The 21,071-nt window shown below is 42.5% G+C and overlaps 1 protein-coding gene across 4 annotated transcripts in view; it reads left to right on the forward strand.

Annotated features, from left to right (window-relative positions):
- Nucleotides 1-21,071, forward strand: part of MYO7B (myosin VIIB) — a 102,056-nt gene that overhangs the window by 11,628 nt on the left and 69,357 nt on the right. For 3 of the 4 annotated variants that reach the window (XM_044242702.1, XM_044242703.1, XM_044242705.1), the window contains exon 2: nt 14,021-14,062. In XM_044242702.1, coding sequence (XP_044098637.1) covers nt 14,045-14,062 — 18 coding nt within the window. In that variant the 5' untranslated portion in view covers nt 14,021-14,044. Of the gene's footprint in view, nt 1-14,020; nt 14,063-14,872; nt 15,105-21,071 lie in introns of those variants that run through there. The other variant, XM_044242704.1, reaches the window with a different exon arrangement.

Consider the following 21,071-nt stretch of genomic DNA (forward strand, 5'->3'; position numbering starts at 1 on the left):
ACCCAGGTGCCCCTGTCAAATGCTTTTTCAACATCTATTGAGAGTATCATATGGTTCTTGTTCTTTCTTCTATTAAGGTAGTGTATCACATTGATCAATTTACAGATGTTGAACCAAACTTGCAGCCCAGGAATAAATCTCACTTGGTCTTGATAAATAATCCTTTTAAGGATTATTTTGGATCCTATTGGCTAGTATTTGGTGAGAATTTTTGCATCTGTGTTCATCAAGGATATTGGTCTGTAATTCTCTTTTTTGTTGGGGTCTTGGTTTTGCGATCAAGGTAATGCTGACCTCATAAAATGAGTTTGGAAGTTTTCCTTCCATTTCTATTTTTTGGAACAGTTTCAGAAGAATAGGTATTGATTCTTTAGATGTTTGGTAGAATTCCCCTGGGAAGCTGTCTGGCCCTGGGCTCTTGTTTGTTAGGAGATTTTTGATGATTGCTTCAATCTCCTTATTAGTTATGAGTCTGTTCAGGTTTTCTATTTCTTCCTGGTTCAGTTTGGTAGTTTATGTGTCTCCAGGAATGCATCCATTTTTTCCAGATTGTCAAATTTGCTGGTGTAGAGTTGCTCATAATATGTTCTTATAATTTTTTGTATTTCTTTGGTGTTGGTTGTAATTTCTCCACTTTCATTCATGATTTTATTAACTTGAGTCCTTTCTCTTTTCTTTTTGATAAGTCTGGCTAGGGGGGTGTTAACCTTATTAATTCTTTCAAAGAACCAGCTCCTAGTTTTGTTGATTTGTTCTACTTTTCTTTTGGTTTCTATTTCGTTGATCTCTGCTCTGATCTTTATGATTTCTTTTCTTCTGCTGGGTTTAGGCTTTCTTTGCTGTTCTTTCTCCAGCTCCTTTAGGTGTAGGGTTAGGTTGTGTACTTGAGACCTTTCTTGTTTCTTGAGAAAGGCTTGTATCACCATATATTTTCCTTTCAAGACCTCCTTTACTGTGTTCCAAAGATTGTGAACCGTTGTGTTTTCATTTTCACTTGTTTCCATGAATTTTTTAAATTCTTCTTTAATTTCATGGTTGACCCATTCATTCTTTAGTAAGATGCTCTTAAGCCTCCACATATTTGAGTTCTTTCCAACTTTCCTCTTACGGTTGAGTTCTCGTTTCAAAGCATTGTGATATGAAAATATGCAGGGAATGATCCCAATCTTTTGGTACTGTTTGAGACTTGATTTGTGATCCAGGATATAATCCATTCTGGAGAATGTTCCATATGCACTAGAGAAAAATTTCTGTTGCTTTGGGTTGGAATGTCCTAAATATATCTGTGATGTCCATCTGGTCCAGTGTGTCATTTAAAGCCTTTATTTCCATGTTGATCTTTGCTTAGGTGATCTGTCCATTTCGGTGAGGGGGGTGTTAAAGTACCCTACTATTATTGTATTATTGTTGTTGTGTTTCTTTGATATTCTTATTAATTGGTTTATATAGTTGGCTGCTCCCATGTTAGGGGCCTAGATATTTAAAATTGTTAGATCTTCTTGTTGGACAGACCCTTTAATTATGATATAGTATCCTTCCTCATCTCTTATTATAGGCTTTGGTTTAAAATCTAATTTATCGGGGCGCCTGGGTGGCTCAGTGGGTTAAGCCACTGCCTTCGGCTCAGGTCATGATCTCAGGGTCCTGGGATCGAGTCCCGCATCGGGCTCTCTGCTCAGCAGGGAGCCTGCTTCCTCCTCTCTCTCTGCCTGCCTCTCTGCCTATTTGTGATCTCTCTCTGTCAAATAAATAAATAAAATCTTAAAAAAAAATAAAAATAAAATCTAATTTATCTGATACAAGGATTGCCATCCAGCTTTTTTTTTTTAATGTCCATTAGCATGGTTAAATGTTTCCCATCCCTTCTCTTTAAATCTGGAGATAACCGTGGGTCTAAAAGGGGTTTCTTGTAGACAGAATATGATGGGTCTTGTTTTTTTATCCACCCAGATACCCTGTTTCTTTTGATAGGGACATTTATCCCATTTACATTCATGGTAACTATTGAAAGATATGAATTTAGTGCCATTGTATTGCCCTACAGGCAATAAATTCCTTTCTGGCCTGTTAATTTTAAGTTCTCTCTTTGCTTAAAGGACCCCTTTCCATATTTTCTGTAAGGCTGGTTTGGTGTTTTCAAATTCTATTAGCTTTTGTTTGTCTTGGAAGATTTTTATCTCTCCTATGCTCAGTGAGAGCCTAGCTGGATATAGTATTCTTGGCTTCATGTTTTTCTCATTTAGTGTTCTGAATATACTATGCCAGTCCTTTCTGGCCTGCCAGGTCTCTGTGCCAATCTAATATTTTTACCATTGTATGTTACACACCTCTTGTCCCAAGCTGCTTCCAGGATTTTCTCTTTGTCACTGAGACTTGTAAGCTTTACTATTAAATGATGGGGTGTGGGCCTATTTTTATTGATTTTGAGGGTGTTCTCTGTGCCTCCTGGATTTTGATACTTGTTCCATTTGCCAAATTAGGGAAATTCTCTGCTATAATTTGCTACAATATGCCTTCTGCCCCTTTCTCTCTTTCTTCTTCTTCTGGGATCCCATTTATTCTAATATTGTTTCATCTTATGGTATCACTTATCTCTCAAATTCTCCCCTTGTGGTCCTGTAGTTTTTTGTGTCTCTTTTCTCAGCTTCTTTGTTCTCCATCATTTGGTCTTCTATATCACTAATTCTCTCTTCTGCTTCATTTATCCTAGTAGTAAAAGAATCCATTTTTTATTGCACCTCATTAATAGCTTTTTAAAATTTCAACTTGGTTAGATTTTAGTTATTTTATTTCTCCAGAAAGGGATTCCCTAGTATCTTCTATGCTTTTTTGAGCCTAGCTGGCACGTTGATAACCATCATTCTGAACTCTAGTTCTGACATATTACTAATGTCCATACTGATTAGATCCCTAGCCATCGTTACTGCCTCTTATTCTTTTTTTTTTTTTTGGTGAGTTTTTCCACCTTGTGATTTTATATAGTAATAGGTGAATGAGATAATAATAGGTGAATATTATAGGTGATAATAATAGGTGAATGAGAGAATAATATACTAAAAGGGTAGCAACAAACCCAGAAAAATATACACTAACTAAATCAGAAGTGTCCCAAAACCAGGGAGAGAAGAAATACATATATATATGTGTGTGTGTGTACATATACACACATATACATATACATACACATACACATATATATGTGTATGTGTATGTATACACACACACACACTGGCCTGGTGGCTAGAAGAGAGCCACACTCTTGGTTTTGGATATATTTTGGTCTGTTATGAGTAACTGCCTCACAAAATTTTAAAGAAAGAAAAAAATTTTATATATACAAGAATATATAAAGGTGATGAAGGTATGGAATATGACTGTAAAAATGAAAATTAAGAAAAGATTCTAAGAAAGGAATTGATAAGATAAGAAGTTGGTTTAAGAAAGAAAAAAAAGAGAGAAAAGAATGTGGTCAGGCTAGAGACTAGATTTGAGGTATATTTTGATCTATTAGAAGAGGGGCGCCTGGGTGGCTCAGTGGGTTAAGCCGCTGCCTTCGGCTCAGGTCATGATCTCAGGGTCCTGGGATCGAGTCCCGCATCAGGCTCTCTGCTCAGCAGGGAGCCTGCTTCCTCCTCTCTCTCTCTCTGCCTGCCTCTCTGCCTACTTGTGATCTCTCTGTCAAATAAATAAATTAAAAAATTAAAAAAAAAAAAAAGAAGAAACTGTATCCCAAAATTTTAAAGAAAGAAAAACCTATATGTATACAAAAAACAAGGTTAAATACAATGAAGAGATAGAATATGACTATAAAAATGAAAAATTTAAAATATTTTTAAAAAGGTATTAATAAGATAAAATAGTTAAAATAGGAAAAAGGAAAAAAATTTAAATAGATTAAGAAAGAAATAAAATTTAAAAAATTTAACTTTGGAAGACTAAAGGATCATGTGAAAAAAGCCATGAAGTCTATGTGCTGTGTTCCAGTAGCTCTGAAGTTTTGCAGTTCTCATGGATTGGCGTACTTGGTCTTGGCTGGATGTTCTTGCTGATCTTCTGGGGGAGTGGCCTGTTGCAGTGATTCTCAAATGTCTTTGCCCAAAGCAGAATTGCACCACCCTTCCCAGGGGCCAGGCTAAGTAATCTGCTCTGTTTTGCTCTCAGTAGTTTTTGTTCCCAGAATGCTTTCCACACAGCTTTGGAGAAGAAAAATGAATATGGCAGCCTCCAAATCTCCAGCCGGTAGAAGCTGAGTGCTGAGGGCACTCCTCAGTGCACCCTCAGAGAAAAGCAATCAATCACCCCCATCTCCCTGGTCTCTGGCCACACTCTGTGCTCACCTGGTCTGTGACCAAGCGTTTCTATCTCTGGTGTATGGCCCTGTTTGGAGTCTCCAAACCCAGCAGATTCCTGCAGCATGCTCCCTCACCATTCCTCCCAGAGGAGGAAGGAGGGAGTCTTCCTGGATCTGCTGCTTGTGGGGTCCCTGCTTGAATCATGGTTTAAGATAACCCTGAGCTGATAGCCTTCTCCTCAGCTCCAACTCTGTAGCTGGCTTTCCAGCTCCAATACCTGGGACTGGGCCACATTCAGGTACCCCTGGTCTTACTGTGATCCTGCAGGTCCTGAGACCACAGTGTCCCCATGAGGGCTCTACCCCCCCCCCAACTTAGCCTCTGGAGCGATGTCTCTCAGTGGAGTGGACTTCTGAACGTTCTGTTTTGTTCTCTGCTGCTCCACCCCTTGCTGGGAGCAACACCTCCCCCTCCAGTCTATCTTCCCATATTATCACTTCAGATTCACTTCTCCGAACGTCCTGCCTTCCAGAAAGTGGTCAATTTTCTATTCCTAGAATTGGTGCTCTTCTTCTCTTTGGTCTCCCTTTGAGTTTGTAGATGTTCAGAATGGTTTGAAAACTATCTAGCTGAACTCCTGGGACCCAGTGATATTTAGGTCTCCTACTCCTCTGCCATCTTGCTCCTCCTCTTTCCAACTTTCTTTTGTTTTCATGATACATCTTTATTTCTTTACTTTTAATATGTGTATTTATTTTTTTTTTAAGATTTTATTTATTTACTTGACAGAGAGAGATCACAAGTAGGCAGAGAAAGAGAGAGAGAGGAGGAAGCAGGCTCCCTGATGAGCAGAGAGCCTGATGCAGGACTTGATCCCAGGACCCTGAGATCATGACCTGAGCCGAAGGCAGAGGCTTAACCCACTGAGCCACCCAGGCACCCCACGTGTCTTTATTTTTAAAGTGGCTTTCTTGTAGACAGCATATAGTTGGGAGGCTTAAGTTTTAACAAATGAAATCTTCAGATCCTAGTGATCATTTAGAGATGGGGATAATAGGATGACTCAAGCGTTTTCTTCACAGTTGCTAGTTTCATTCACCGAGATAAAGAATGCATGGGAAAAAGCGGGTGTGGGAACAGAGGAGATGAATTACTATGGTCATACTGAGTTTAATGAGTCCACCTGTGTGCTAGACACCGCCAGAAAAATAGAGGCTTGATGGACCTGGAGTTCAGGATGGAGATGGGGGTTGGAGACATTGATTTTGGACTTGGAAGCATTTCTATCCTGATAGTGGCCCTGGGAGAGGGTGGGAATGCACAAGGGAAACATACAGCTGAAAGAGAACAGAATTAGGGCCACCAGATCAGTGAGAATTCTTTGGTTTCAATGATAGAATCCAAATGCTTTAGCTCAAATAATTAAAGTGCAAAAAGACAGAGACAGAATTTCTGTCTTTTGTCTCCTTCCTTCCCAGTTACTAACTTTATTCTCTCAAGTCATCTATTTTCAGGACACTAGAACAAAAGCTCCTGTCAGTTCTGGAATCACATTTCAAAACGTTATGGCTAGAGAGGAAAACCAATCCTCAGTTCCAATGAAAACATCTCAGGGGAAGCCTGTGGTTGGTCCCTGCTTGGGTCATAGGCTGACTCTGGGTTACTGTGATTTATGTCTTTTACAGTCCTTATTAGAAACACAGTTTGAACAAAGGAAGGAGAATTACCCCAAAGGGGAACAGAGGAAGGCATTTCAAGCAGACAAAAACAATCAGCATCTCCCTCAGACAGGAAGAGCTCAAGGTGAAGAAAAGGGCCTTGGCAGGAGATCAAGGGTGCCCCAGAGCCAAAGGGAAGGTGGGGAAGGGCATGAGGGTGAGAGAGTACGGAAAGCATGGGTGTGGAGAGACAACTCCTTCAAAGAGCTCTGCGGAGGAGCAAAAGCAGGAGGAGGGCAACAGCTGGAGGGGGTCATGAGGCCAAGAAAATTCATTTTTAGGCGAGACCTAAGTTTATCTCTATGCAGAGAGGAAAGGCCAGAACAGTGAGAATGGGTGTAAATGTAAGCATGAGGGGTAACTGTATGAGTTATCTATTGTTGCATAGCTAATGATTCCAAAATCCCGCAGCTTAAAATGACAGGTGTTTATTATCTCATACACTTTCCAAGTGTCAGAAATCCAAGAGCAGCTTAGCTGGGCAGTTCTTCACCAAGGACTGTTTTGAGGTTTGCATTCATTTTCTAGGGCTGCCATAATAAAATGCCACATAGCAAGCAGCTTAAACAACAGATATTTATGGCAAGGTTGGTTTTTTTCCAAGGCCTCTCTCCTTGGCTTACAGACAGCCATCCTCTCGCTGCTTTGTCCTCATATGGTCATCACTCTACTCACGCACACCTCTAGCATCTCTCCCTCTTTCTACAAGGACTTCAGTCTTGTTGGATTAGGCCTCATGTTAATAGCTTTGATTTACCTTCATGGCCTCTTTAAAGGCCTCCTCTTCAAATTCAGTTCCATTCTGAGGGACTAGGGGTTAGGATTTGATATGCGCAATTTAGCCTGTAACAGTCAGAATGTTGGATGGAGCTGTGGGCATCTCCAACCTTGACCAGGGCTGGAAGATCTGCTTCTAAGATTACTGGCTATTGACTGCAGACCCACTTCCCCCACCACGGGCCCATTCCCTAGGGCTTCTTGTCCTCATGACATGGCAGCAAGGTTCCCCAAGCTAAGCTGAGTAACCTCAGAGAGAGCAAGGGAGAAGCTGCAAAACCTTTGGAAGCTATACCCCATCCCATCACCTTATTCTATTTTTAGAAGTGAATCACTATGGAAAGAACCTAAATACATGGAGACTAAACAGCATGAATGGGTCAACCAGGAAATTAAAGAAGAATTGAAAAAAATCATGGAAACAAATGATAATGAAAATACAACGGTTCAAAATCTGTGGGACACAACAAAGGCAGTCCTGAGAGGAAAATATATAGCGGTACAAGCCTTTCAAGAAACAAGAAAGGTCTCAGGTATACAACCTAACCCTACACCTAAAGGAGCTGGAGAAAGAACAAAAAAGAAACCCTAAACCCAGCAGGAGAAGAGAAATCATAAAGATCAGAGCAGAAATCAATGAAATAGAAACCAAAAAACCATAATAGAACAAATCAACGAAACCAGGAGATGGTTCTTTGAAAGAATTAATAAAATTGATAAGCCCCTGGCCAGACTTATCAAAAAGAAAAGAGAAAGGACCCAAATAAATAAAATCATGAATGAAAGAGGAGAGATCACAACCAACACCAAAGAAATACAAACAATTATAAGAACATACTATGAGCAACTCTACGCCAACAAATTTGACAATCTGGAAGAAATGGATGCATTCCTAGAAAAATATAAACTACCACAACTGAACCAGGAAGATATAGAAAGCCTGAACAGACCCATAACTAGTAAGGAGATTGAAACAGTCATTAAAAATCTCCAAACAAACAAAAGTCCAAGGCCAGACAGCTTCCAGGGGGAATTCTATGAAACATTTAAAGAAGAACTAATTCCTATTATCCTGAAACTGTTCCAAAAAATAGAAATGGAAGGAAAACTTCCAAACTCATTTTATGAGGCCAGCATCACCTTGATCCCCAAACCAGACAAGGATCCCATCAAAAAAGAGAGCTATAGACCGATAACCTTGATGAACACAGATGCGAAAATTCTCACCAAAATACTAGCCAATAGGATTCAGCAATACATTAAAAGGATTATTCACCACGACCAAGTGGGATTTATTCCAGGGCTGCAAGGTTGGTTCAACATTCGCAAATCAATCAGTGTGATACAACACATCAATAAAAGAAAGAACAAGAACCATATGATACTCTCAATAGATGCTGAAAAAGCATTTGACAAAGTACAGCATCCCTTCCTGATCAAAACTCTTCAAAGTGTAGGGATAGAGGGCACATACCTCAATATTATCAAAGCCATTTATGAAAAACCCACCGCAAATGTCATTCTCAATGGAGAAAAACTGAAAGCTTTTCCACTAAGGTCAGGAACACGGCAGGGATGTCCATTATCACCACTGCTATTCAACATAGTACTAGAAGTTCTAGCCTCAGCAATCAGACAACAAAAGGAAATTAAAGGCATCCAAATCGGCAAAGAAGAAGTAAACTATCACTCTTTGCAGATGATATGGTACTATATGTGGAAAACCCAAAAGACTCCACTCCAAAACTGCTAGAACTTGTACAGGAATTCAGTAAAGTGTTAGGATATAAAAGCAATACACAGAAATCAGTTGCATTTCTCTACACCAACAACAAGACAGAAGAAAGAGAAATTAAGGAGTCAATCCCATTTACAATTGCACCCAAAACCATAAGTTACCTAGGAATAAACCTAACCAAAGAGACTAAGAATCTATACTCAGAAAACTATAAAGTACTCATGAAAGAAATTGAGGAAGACACAAAGAAATGGAAAAACGTTCCATGCTCCTGGATTGGAAGAATAAATATAATAAATGTCTATGCTACCTAAAGCAATCTACACATTTAATGCAATTCCTATCAAAGTACCATCCATCTTTTTCAAAGAAATGGAACAAATAATTTTAAAATTTATATGGAACCAGAAAAGACCTCGAATAGCCAAAGGGATATTGACAAAGAAAGTCAAAGTTGGTGGCATCACAATTCCAGACTTCAAGCTCTATTACAAAGCTGTCATCAAGACAGCATGGTACTGGCACAAAAAGAGACACGTAGATCAATGGAACAGAATAGAGAGCCCAGAAATAAACCCTCAACTCTATGGTCAACTAATCTTCAACAAAGCAGGAAAGAATGTCCGATGGAAAAAAGACAGCATCTTCAATAAATGGTGTTGGGAAAATTGGACAGCCACATGCAGAAAAATGAAATTGGACCATTTCCTTACACCACACACAAAAATAGACTCAAAATGGATGAAGGTCCTCAATGTGAGAAAGGAATCCATCAAAATCCTTGAGGAGAACACAGGCAGCAACCTCTTTGACCTCAACTGCAGCAACTTCTTCCTAGGAACATCACCAAAGACAACAGAAGCAAGGGCAAAAATGAACTATTGGGATTTCATCAAGATCAAAAGCTTTTGCACAGCAAAGGAACCAGTTAACAAAACCAAAAGACAACTGACAGAATGGGAGAAGATATTTGCAAACGACATATCAGATAAAGGACTAGTGTCCAAAATCTATAAAAAACTTAGCAAACTCGACACCCAAAGAACAAATAATCCAATCAAGAAATGGGCAGAGAACATGAACAGACATTTCTGCAAAGAAGACATCCAGATGGCCAACAGACGCATGAAAAAGTGCTCCATATCACTCGGCATCAGGGAAATACAAATCAAAACCACAATGAGATATCACCTCACACCAGTCAGAATGGCTAAAATCAACAAGTCAGGAAATGACAGATGCTGGCGAGGATGCGGAGAAAGGGGAACCCTCCTACACTGTTGGTGGGAATGCAAGCTGGTGCAACCACTCTGGAAAACAGCATGGAGGTTCCTCAAAATGTTGAAAATAGAACTGCCCTATGACCCAGCAATTGCACTACTGGGTATTTACCCTAAAGATACAAACGTAGTGATCCGAAGGGGCACGTGCACCCGAATGTTTATAGCAGCAATGTCCACGATAGCCAAACTATGGAAAGAACCTAGATGTCCATCAACAGATGAATGGATAAAGAAGATGTGGTATATATACACAATGAAATACTATGCAGTCACCAAAAGAAATGAAATCTTGCCATTTGCGACAACGTGTATGGAACTAGAGCGTATCATGCTTAGCGAAATAAGTCAAGCAGAGAAAGACAACTATCATATGATCTCCCTGATATGAGGAAAGTGGTGATGCAACATGGGGGCTTAAGTGGATAGGAGAAGAATCAATGAAACAAGATGGGATTGGGAGGGAGACAAACCATAAGTGACTCTTAATCTCACAAAATAAACTGAGGGTTGCTGGGGGGAGGGGGGTTGGGAGAAGGGGGGTGGGCTTATGGACATAGGGGAGGGTATGTGCTATGGTGAGTGCTGTGAAGTGTATAAACCTGGCAATTCACAGACCTGTACCCCTGGGGATAAAAATATATTGTATGTTTATAAAAAATTAAAAATTAAAAAAAAAAGAAGTGAATCACTAAGTCCATACTCAAGGATAAGAGAATGAGTCTCCATCTTTTTTTTTTTAAACATTTGTATTTATTTATTTGTCAGAGAGAGAGAGAGAGAGAGAGAGCGAGCGCACATAAGCAGGCGGAGCAGCAGGCAGAGGGAGAAACAGGCTCCCTGCTGAATAAGGAGCCTGGTATGGAACTCAGTCCCAGGACTCTGGGATCATGATCTGAGCTGAAGGCAGATGCTTAACTGACTGAGACACCCTGGCATCCCGAGTCTCCATCTTTTGAAGTAAAGAGTGACAAAGAATTTGTGGACGTATATGAACCACTACAGTAACTGATAAAGCAAAAGCTCCAGTGGAGGAGGCCAGAGAATGCAGGGCTGGAAGGGTTAATGGGGGCCATCAGGACATCCCTTCCCCTGGGCAGTCCCTTAAGTGCTCACAGGTAGAAGGAAAGGAGTAAGCAGGAGCTGGCAAGGAGTAAGAAGAGCTGGAGGCTGAGGGTCATTTCTCTTTTTTCAGTGATGCAGATCAAGGTTTTCTGCAGAGTGAGTAGTGGGAGGGAGCTTTGAAATAGGGTTTTTTGTTTTTGTTTTGTTTTGGTTTGGGTTTGCTTTTTTTTTTTTTTTTTTTTTTTTTTGGTAGAAAGAGCTGACCAGGGTCCTTGGGAGGGTCTCAGGCATTTCTAGAGTCCTAGAAGAGGCGCAGGCCATGAAACTACCCTGACCTGTCTTCAAGGTGGTATGACACGTCACTGGTGTGCTTGGCTCGGGGCTGGGACTTTGCAAGGTGAGAGCAGGAGTATGATAGACCAGAGGGGTACACATGTCATGAAGTTTATTGTACTTTATATTTGTGTTATGTTTATGGGTATTATAAAACCGCTTTGTTCCCAAAGAAGAGGTAGGGCACTGTCCGGGCTGGCTGGGAAGGGAATGAAGCTAGGATGTAGGCTGACAGACCTGGAGAAACAAAGGGGCTGAGGAGTCAAAATGAAACAAAGGAATAGTTCCTCACGGGGTGGGGGTGGGGGGCAGGGGGAGGCATGGTGCTAGGCTGGGGTGTGACATGGTTTCTGAGGCAGAGCAATTCTGGGACATGGGAAGACCAGGCAGTGGCGGGGGAGTGGACATCACTGGAGTCTAGGAGTTAGAGGAGTGGCAGGGGGAATACAGGGGGAGACACATCCTGGTGTTTGGAGGGGGATGCTGTAATGTACATGGAGGTCAGATGCCATGAGTGAGGGGGCAGAGGATGACAGAGCCAGAGACCATGGGTGAGCCTAAAATTTCTACCTGGGGTGGGGAAGCAAGGAGTCAGAGCAGCAGTGGGGAGCCAGAAGAGGACAGTGCCCCTCTGCACCTTTCCCACCCATCTCTCACTGGTTATGTGAGGCTGGGAGATGGACCAGCCTCTCTTGGGAGAACTGCTGGAAGCCAGGATTCAGATGAGAGTTGCTTTGCACTTTTATACAGACCCCTAAACTTTCCCAAAGCAGAGCCAGTAGGGCAAAGTGCATGGATTTTGGAGCTGGACAGAACCCCTTTCTCCTCTGACCAGTTGAATAGTTTGGGCAAAGTTTCTATTTCTTGGCCTCTGTTGTTCTACCCATTAAATGGGGATAGCAGCATCTCCTCCTAGAACAGTGTCTGCTCAGTGGGAAGTCCTCCCTGAGGGCAGCTGTTACCTGTTGGAATGTCAAGGTTTCTGTCACCTAAATGGGAATAAACAGATTCCAAAGTGTGCCTGGCTGTCTCCGCCTTAGCTGCAGGTGTCCCAGGGGTGGATGGTCACCTGGGCCTACCTCTACAAGAGAAAGGAGTGGAAATGTGGCCCAAGTGTCAGCAGACTCATGCCTGGGCACGAAAATCCCTCAAGAGCCTCAGGAGTGCTTCCCAGGGAAGGGGGAAAGGGCATCCCAGGGAAGGGAATCCCAGAGAAGGGCTGGAGGCACAAACAAACATTTCGTGAGTGCTCCCTGTGTGTCTCTGACCTGCAGAGACCCTGCAAAAAGTCAAGCCGGTTTCTTTTTCGGTTTCTTTTTCGGGGAGGAGCATGCTAAATCACTTGCAGGACCTGCTCCAGCTCACACAGCTGGTAGATGGCAGAGCCAAACTCTCTGCCCTCCCCACCCACCCCCACCGCCCACCACCTCCCCAAGTCCCTGAGGGGCAGGGGAGGGGGCATGCGGCTCAGGGCCCTGAGCATCAGTGGGACGGTTGGGCTGCAGTGCCCCCAAGGACCCTTTCCTAGATTCTCAGCCTCTGTCTACCCACAAACATCCCAGCCCAGGAGAATGGGGACAAGACAAGGACAGGAGGTACCATGCTCCTCTAGGGTTAGAGAGAAAAATGTAAGCTCAGACCTTAAAAAGGAATCTATAATCTGATTTCCCCTTTTGCCCGGTAGGTACTCAACAAATGAGGAAGGTTTAGATTATCGTTAAATATATAAATGCCCATACACTAAATTCAAATTGAAATAAGAAAATTCCTTGTCCACCAGGACAGAGTAGCAAAAGGTTCTTTGTCACATTCACCTGCTGCCTACACCACCACTTTTCTCTTACCTCCCGTCTTACTCTGCTCAGCCCAAACATGCTGACCCCAACATCATTTGCACTTTTCCCTCTGCCTTTGCAAAAGTTGCACCACCCTTGGGGAAGGTCTTCCCTTCCTTCTACTCTGAGTTCTTATTCATCTTTTAAAGTCAGTGTCAAAGCCTCTCCAAGGGCTTCATTCACAGTTTCATTGAACAAGTATTTCCTGGGGGGAGGCATGTGCCAGATGCAGTGAGAACAGTGATGAACAAAATAGATCCAGCTCACCTCATGCTGCTCACTGCAGAGGATGGTGAAGTGCTTGTTCTCCATGTCAGGATAGCAGCAGGCAGGGCCTCCCAGTCTCCCTTCCTGGTCTGCTGCAGCTAATCAGGCCTAATAGAGTGCTCCCAAAGTCCCCCAGGACGGTGTGGGAGCAGCAGGGTCCTAGGGGCCCATTTGAAAGGAAGCAGTTCAGGGTTGGATTCCCAGCTGAGTTCCTAACTAACTGGGTCACCTTCCCTCTGTGGGGTCCCTTGTAAGAAATAGGGGAACACCTATGTTTTGGGGGTGCTATGAAGTTTGGATAAAGTACATCACAGGCCTCTAGCTATGTTGGCTGCTTACCTCAGCAGTGTCCATGGTGTGTGGGTGATGATTGGTTTTCACGTATGTCTGAGCAGACAAAATTTCTGCTTATGGAGGACAGGGACGGTGTCTGAAGCTTGTTCAAAACCACTCACACTCTCTATGTCCAGCCCAGTACTGAGTGCAAAATAGATGACCAATAAAGATGAGATAAGACAGAAGAAACCAAGAAAGCATCTTCTCACACCTGGATGGGACTGTGACTTACTCGTCCATGACGTCAAGAGTCACTTCTTGAGCCAGAGCCGATGCCCGGTGCTCAGGGACATTCTTATGTACACACATGGCCCCTGTTCTCCTGGAGCTCCAAGGCAGTGCCATGTGGACTAACGTTCTGCTTTCTATCTGCATGCAGGCTGGGAGGAGCTGCTGCCTCAGGATGTCGGCCTTCAGGCTGGTAAGAATTGCATCTATTCCACCTAGGGTTTATGTGGGGAGTTACTAAAGCCTAACTCAAGTCACCCAGTGAGAAACAATGAGGGCCCACAAGGAAAACATCAGAGACAAGGGAATACGAGGAACAAGATTATATTACCTAAAGAAATTATATTACCTAAAGAAATATAATTATATTACCTAAAGAAAAAGAGTTTGGCCAACCTCTGGGCCTGAGCAGGTGACCACACTGGCACAGTAATCCCTCACTTATATCTCATGCTTAAATGCCTTGACAAAGTGATGTGTCTTTTGTAGTCTCATTGCAACTGTTGCAGGGAGCTTACTCAGAGGGAATGGAAATCAAATACTGGGTCTGATCTCCACTTCGGGCTCTGCACCATCTTCCCTCAGCTCAACAGACATACAAGTGCCTGCTACATAGCAATAGCCAAGAGATGACTCCATGGGGGAAGGAAGCAAATGCTGAGACCCTGCCCTGCCCTGGGGTTGGGATGCAGGGCACCTCCAGGCAGCTGGTGTGGTGCATGCACGACAAGTGAACCTTGGGAGCTGGAGTAGCCCAACCCACCCTGAATTCCAGCCCAAACCTGGGAAATCCAGATGGCAGAAATTCCATTTTGGTAAGAAGATGCCCCAAATGTTCTGCCTACAAAGCCAGAAAGTAGCCATTGTTTCCTTCTGGTTGGATCTACACTACTGAATGGGGCAGCATCCCCCAGCCACCAAGGGCTCCTGAAACCAAGCCTCCCAACTATCTGAGTCACAGAAGTGTGGCTAGCATTGGTTTTGTGTTTTTTTTTTTTTTTTCCAGAGAAGAGACAGGCTGTTTTAGACTGGAGAGAGGACATACAGTCTCAAAATCCAAATTGCAAGGACTTTTAGTCATCAAAAACATGAGAATTTGGCACCATTTTGGAGCATGAGGAGCCCAAGCTGTAAGGCAAAGCCAGTCTTATTTCACAAAGGAATACACTCCTGGGATGCACTAGTCCCAAGGCTCCCACTGGGAACATGACTAACTTCAAGTAGAGTTTAGAAAGGTAACTCCTGGAGGCATATTATTCTCAGTTGCAATTGTGGGCCTGTTCTGTCTTCTAAGATGGCAGGTTCCTTGGAAAGAGGGTGAAAATCTGATTCATTGGTGATCCCTTCAGTGGGTCCTAGTGATTCTTGAATAAGGTGTGGAACCATACTGTGCTTATTTCTGATGTATCATCCATCTGGGCTGCTCTGTGCTGGGCCCTATGCAGGCTCCTGACCTGTGTTACATTCCATCTTCACAACAGCTCGCTGACGCTGCCCTGTTCAACAGATGAAGAAAACGATGCTCAGAGAGGTTAAGTGACTTGCCCACGCCCATGTAGCTCTGGAATGGAGAGTAGGAATGAGAACCCAGGTCTGTCTGACTTCAAAGGGGCTCTTAGTCTGCTCTGCAAAACTAGACCATAACAAAATCCCATAACACATACCGACTGGGCGGCTTAAACAACAGAAATTTATTCCCTCACAGTCTTAGAGACTAGAAGTCCAATAACAAGGTCCCAGTAGGGTTAGTGTCTGGTGAGACCTCTCTGGCTTGCACACAGGCACCTTCTCTCATGGTCTTCCTTCATTGCGTGCGCGCGCGCGCGCGCGCGCGCGCACACACACACACACACACACACACACAGGAGGAAGGGAGAGAGTGTGTGCTGGTGTCTCTTCCCCTTATAAAGACACCAGTCCTACCAGGTTGCAGCTGTACCTCTTTGACGACCTCATTTAACCTTAATTACCTTCTTAAAGGCCCTGTCTCCAAATACAGTTACATTGGGGGAGAGAGCTTTGACAGATGAATTTGGGAAGGACACAATTCAATCTATAATAGGCTTTAATGTTTAATCTCTATTAAGAAACTCCAAACATGTTGAATAACTACATCATGGAAAAAGTCTTTATTTTTTTTTAAAGCAATTAGCAGCAGATCCCCTCCCCGCTGCTCCCCACGTCCTCTACCTCCTGCCAACTGGCCCCAGGTTTGTAAAGTCTTCTAATAGAATTAAAGTGGGATTTGAGTTGGAGAAATCTGATTTTCACACTTTAGAAGTACACCCAGGCCAGGAGTGAGGTGGGGGTTTCTCCAGGAGCAGCTCAGGTTTCCTTTTTCAAAGAAAATGCCAAACTTGCTGCTCTGGGAAGTTCTGCCAACTGCTTGCTGTGTGACCTTGGCCAAGCTTTCCATTCTCTATACCTTAGTTTTATCATCTGCCAGATGAACGTGGGGCTGTCCGAGACGTCTCAGAACATCAGCGGTAGTGCCCTTTGTGACCTGATGATCCTTCCCAAGAGTGGGGAGATACAGCTACAGATTCTGAGATACAAAGACCACACTTGCTGCCCCTGTCACTTGACATCCACTCCCCCAGTCTTCCTCCAATCTGCTTCAACCTCCTCTTCCTGCCCTCTCAGGCTACCTTTCCGAGTCAGACCAGCCATGGTTCAAATCCCACACTACCACTCCCATCTTTGTGTTGAGATAAGAATAATGATGCCATTGTTGTGAGGGTTACACTGGGTCATTGGAAGTCACATATAATCCCAAACTTTGAAAAAAACTTTAGGACCACTAGATGTTCTGAATGTGTACAGTGGGGGAGAATGGACTGGGCAAAGGAAACAGAACATGCGAAGACCCAGAGGGAATCAGGCCATGGTGCATCTGGGAAAGCACCAGGAGTAGGTGGCAAGTGTCAGGGCTAAATCTGCTCTGTATACAGTGGTGTCATGAGCCCCAAGTTGTACAGAGTTTTGCAAATGTACCTGCTCCAAACTGGGATGTGCTGCCTGATCCAAGGACTTAGCATGAAAAAAAATGAAAAACATCTCACTAACAATTTTTACATTGCTTACCCATATAAATGATGATATTTTGAATCTTTGGGGTTAAATAACAACACTCATAAAATTAATTTCACCCGTTTCTCTTTACATTTTAATGTAAATGTGACCACTTGAACATATTCAATTTCATGTGTGGTTTGAATTTAGTTACTATTGGAGGCCCTGGCCTGGACCACACACTAAGGATTTATAAATTGTGCGTTGTGTACAGCATTCCTTTCTGACAGCTGAGAGGATAGGATGAGGGGAATGGCCCGGATCACTTGCCACTCTGAGGTGGAAGGGATGGTATTCCCCAAGAACTCCATGAACTGGGGAGAGAGGAGACCTCAAACAAAAATGGAAGTCTTTTGAAGAAGGTGATTAGATCTTGCATTGCTAGTGTATTGTTTCAACCATTAGATTTTCCCTGATTTTGGCTTTGGGGATTTCATCACAATGCATGTACACATAAGGTAGTTGACTTAAGGAGGAACAGGCAGATAACCTTTCTCTTTGCCATGATCACCAGTTCTCTACCCCCTATCCTACAGACAAGTGAAAAAACCCAGAGCCTGATTCTGCCACACATTCTGAGCCTCCCTAAGGCCCTGGGCAGACCATGGTCTTCAGTCACATTAACAAAAACTCCATCTTCCTTCCAAATAAGGACTATGTTTACCTACCTGTGGGCAGAGGGGCTGGAGACCCTTCAATATACAAGACTGGCTGGAAATATTTTGAAATTCAAAGCACCTCTCTGTTAGATTGGCTCAGTCCCAATGCAGGAAGCCATAAACATTTGTTTGCTTGATGATATGTAAATCGATCATAACTTATCCTCAACCATGCTTTATCAGATGGGGAGGTGGCACAATGACGAGGCACCAGGAGACATTCCTGGGTAAAACAGGGTCTTTGGCACCAGCAGCAACCATGCCATCTGTCCCCATAGAAGGGACTGGCTTCGGGGGGTCTACTGATGGGCCTGTACTGGAACTTAGATCAGAGACCTGCTGCTTGAGATCCCTCGATGACCCATATGACTTTCCATTTATCTAAGTGCATGCAGACGCAGACCATTTCTAGGCCCGCCTCTTCCACTATGAGAAGAGAAAGACGTGGCAGGTGGGCACATGGTATCAGGGCACCATGACTGTTTCGATGAGTAGGCCAACAGTCCACCCTCTTTAAAGACATTAGTGTGAAGGACCAGGAACCAGATTGTTTGTGGTTTTGGCTCTTTGAGCTTCCTTGTAGTATTTTCGGTCTCAGGCTGGGGCACTCCCACCTTCAGCAAGAGCTCTTCCGGCCACTAGCTGTCCGGTATCTCTCACCACGAAGAGCGTGAGGACTCCAAGAACTCCTGCAGATCTCCCTGCTCCCTGGAACTCCTCTGTTCCCTTACATCTCAGTAGAGGCTCCTACTTTCTTTGCAGCTAACAGCTGCTGCTATTTCTCTTCTTCATTCTTTTCCTGATTTGGCCCCTCTTGTACAGGTTTCCCTACTGACAGAGGTCACAAGGAAGCTGTTTTCTGCTACCTCGTTTCTCATTTGTTTCCTAGGAGAGCTTTGGTTGAAGAGAGGGAAAAGAAATCGCATTCTTTGATATCTTCTTCCAGCCCACGTCGGGCTGACACCTCCTCACCCAGTCCGGATCAGAAATGGTGTCTCTCCTTTTCATCTCTGGTTAATGTCAAGTTTGCTGTCAGATGTCCATCTTCTACCTTTGACTTGTAATCTTCTCGCTGCGGTGAGCTGCCAGCTGTTTTAGCAGCATACTGCAATTCCATCCTCATTGTAAGAAAGCTTCTCCTGGGACTCTGAGGGCTCTGGTGTGATTTGCTTAGTTCACTTTAGCTCTGTATGTTGCTCATGCTGGTTTTCTGTATCCTACAGCAACTGTTCCTTGCTTTAATTTAGTTTTAATTTTTATAAAGTCATATAGACATACCATTTAAAGAATCAGTCCCCCACTTCCTCTTCCTCAGAGGTGACTGCTATCGGACCTTCTAGTTGGTTCTTTGATATTTCCCTCTGTGTTTGGAAAGAACATGCCCGCTGTGCTACTTGAGTTTTTTATTTAAGGCATCATCTGTTATTGACTTCCCACCATGAAAGAAGACCTTAGCTCCTTGAGCCTGCCCTCATCCTGGCACTCACATGTACACTACCAGTGTCTTTGTCCTCCCCAAATTGTTAAACCTAGCTTCGATCGGAAATGCATACACAGTTTACTTTTTATATCTAAGTAAATGCTACTCCCAGTTGAGCCTGTGGTGTACCCCTAGCACTATACTTTCCTTTGCTAGATTTTATCATTGTCTTTTTTCCACCTGTTCAGTTTTTTTGTGTATTTATTATGCCTTTAACCCCAGCTTTCTCCAACATCTGTCAGTCTACTCTCAAAATGTTCTGATTCATATGGAGTTCAGCCGGTCTCATCCTCAGAAGGAAATCTCTCCCAGAGTTTCTGACTTGTGATAGATCAACTGTATCTTCTATTTCTGAGGCATACATCTTGACATCATCGTGGGATGATGCTTGAATATGCTTTTCACCTCTCCTTTGTACTAAATCACTTTGCCTGCAACTGAGGTCTTTCTCTTGGTTTATACTGTCATTTTGATCTAACAGATCCTGTAATACCTCTCTGAGAAAGGGTACATAGGAGGTAAATGTTTTTTTAACAACTTGCATGTCTAAATTATGTTTAGTCAAGTGTGAATGTCAGCTGGCATAGGATTCCATACTAGATAGAATTTTCCCTGAGAATTGTGAAGATGTTTACTCCACGTTGTTTTCTGGCTTCCAGCATTGCTGTTGAGAAATTGGATACCATTTTAACTTTTGAGCCTTTGTATAAAGCTTATTTTTTCTTTCTGAAAACGATTGTGATTTTCTTTGTCTCAAGTATTTTGAAACTTCATGATCATATGTGTTGGTGTGTATCTATTTTCATTTCTTGTACTATCAGCTGAAGTTTTTTCCCCAATTTTTTTCCCAGAAAGCTTATGGGAATAATACTGCATCTTCAAAAATGTTTGTTACCTTTATACTGGAATGACAATTTGGCTGGGTAAAAAAATTTTTTGATTTTTTTTTTCTTTCTGGCAAAAAACACATAACATTAAATTTACCATGTTAACAATTTTTAAGCATATAGTTCAGTATTAAGTATATTCACATTCTTGTGCAACAGATCTGAAAAGTTTTTATCTTGCAAAGTTCAATTCAGTGCTTATTAAACTCTGTTTTCCCTCCCTTCTCCTCCAGCCTTTGGCAACCATGTTTCTACTTTCTGTTTCTATGATTTTAACTACTTAAGATACTTATGAAGAATAATGCAGCATTTGTCCTTTCGTGACTGGCTTATCTCATTTAGCTTAATGTTCTAGAGCTCTATCCACATTGTACCATACAGCAGGATTTCTTTCCTTTTTAAGGCTGCACGATATTCCATTGTATGTATATATCACATTTTGTTTATTTGCTCATCTATCAATAGACCCTTGGGTTACTTTCACATGTGGCTTTTGTGAATAATGCTGCAGTCCATGGGACTACAAATATGTCTTCAAGATCTTTCTTTGAATTTCTTTGGATATATACTCAGAAGTGGGATTGCTGGGTCATAAGGTAGTTAGAGTTTTAATTTTTTGAGGAAACTCTATTGTTTTCCCCAGTGGCTACACCGGTTTACAATCCTACCAATAACATATAACAGTTCCATTGTTCTGCATCCTCCCTAACACTTGTTGTTTTCTGCTGTTTTGATAGTGGTCATCCTAATAGGTGGGTTGTTCTTTTCTTGAGTTCTTTGTAGGAGTGGTTCAGCCCTCGTACAGGATTTGACTTTGTCCTGAATTTTCTCCTTATAAGTGAACTTAGTCTTTTTGTCTGCCTACACCCCCCCAAAAAAAATTTTTTTTAAATTTTTTAGTTCAATAACCTTTACTAAGTCTATGTTCTAGAGTTGATTTTTCTTTGTCATTATTTCCTGGGACCCAGTGTGATTTCAATCCACAGATGCAAGGCTTCCTTAATTTCTGGAAAGTTATTTTGAATTATATCTTTAACTAATCTTCCTGGTTTTCATTTCTAGTTACCTTCTTTGTGCACTTATGTGTATTTTTGTCAGTCTTCC

This window comes from Neovison vison, chromosome 3, assembly GCF_020171115.1.
Source record: "Neovison vison isolate M4711 chromosome 3, ASM_NN_V1, whole genome shotgun sequence".
Lineage (NCBI taxonomy): Eukaryota > Metazoa > Chordata > Mammalia > Carnivora > Mustelidae > Neogale > Neogale vison.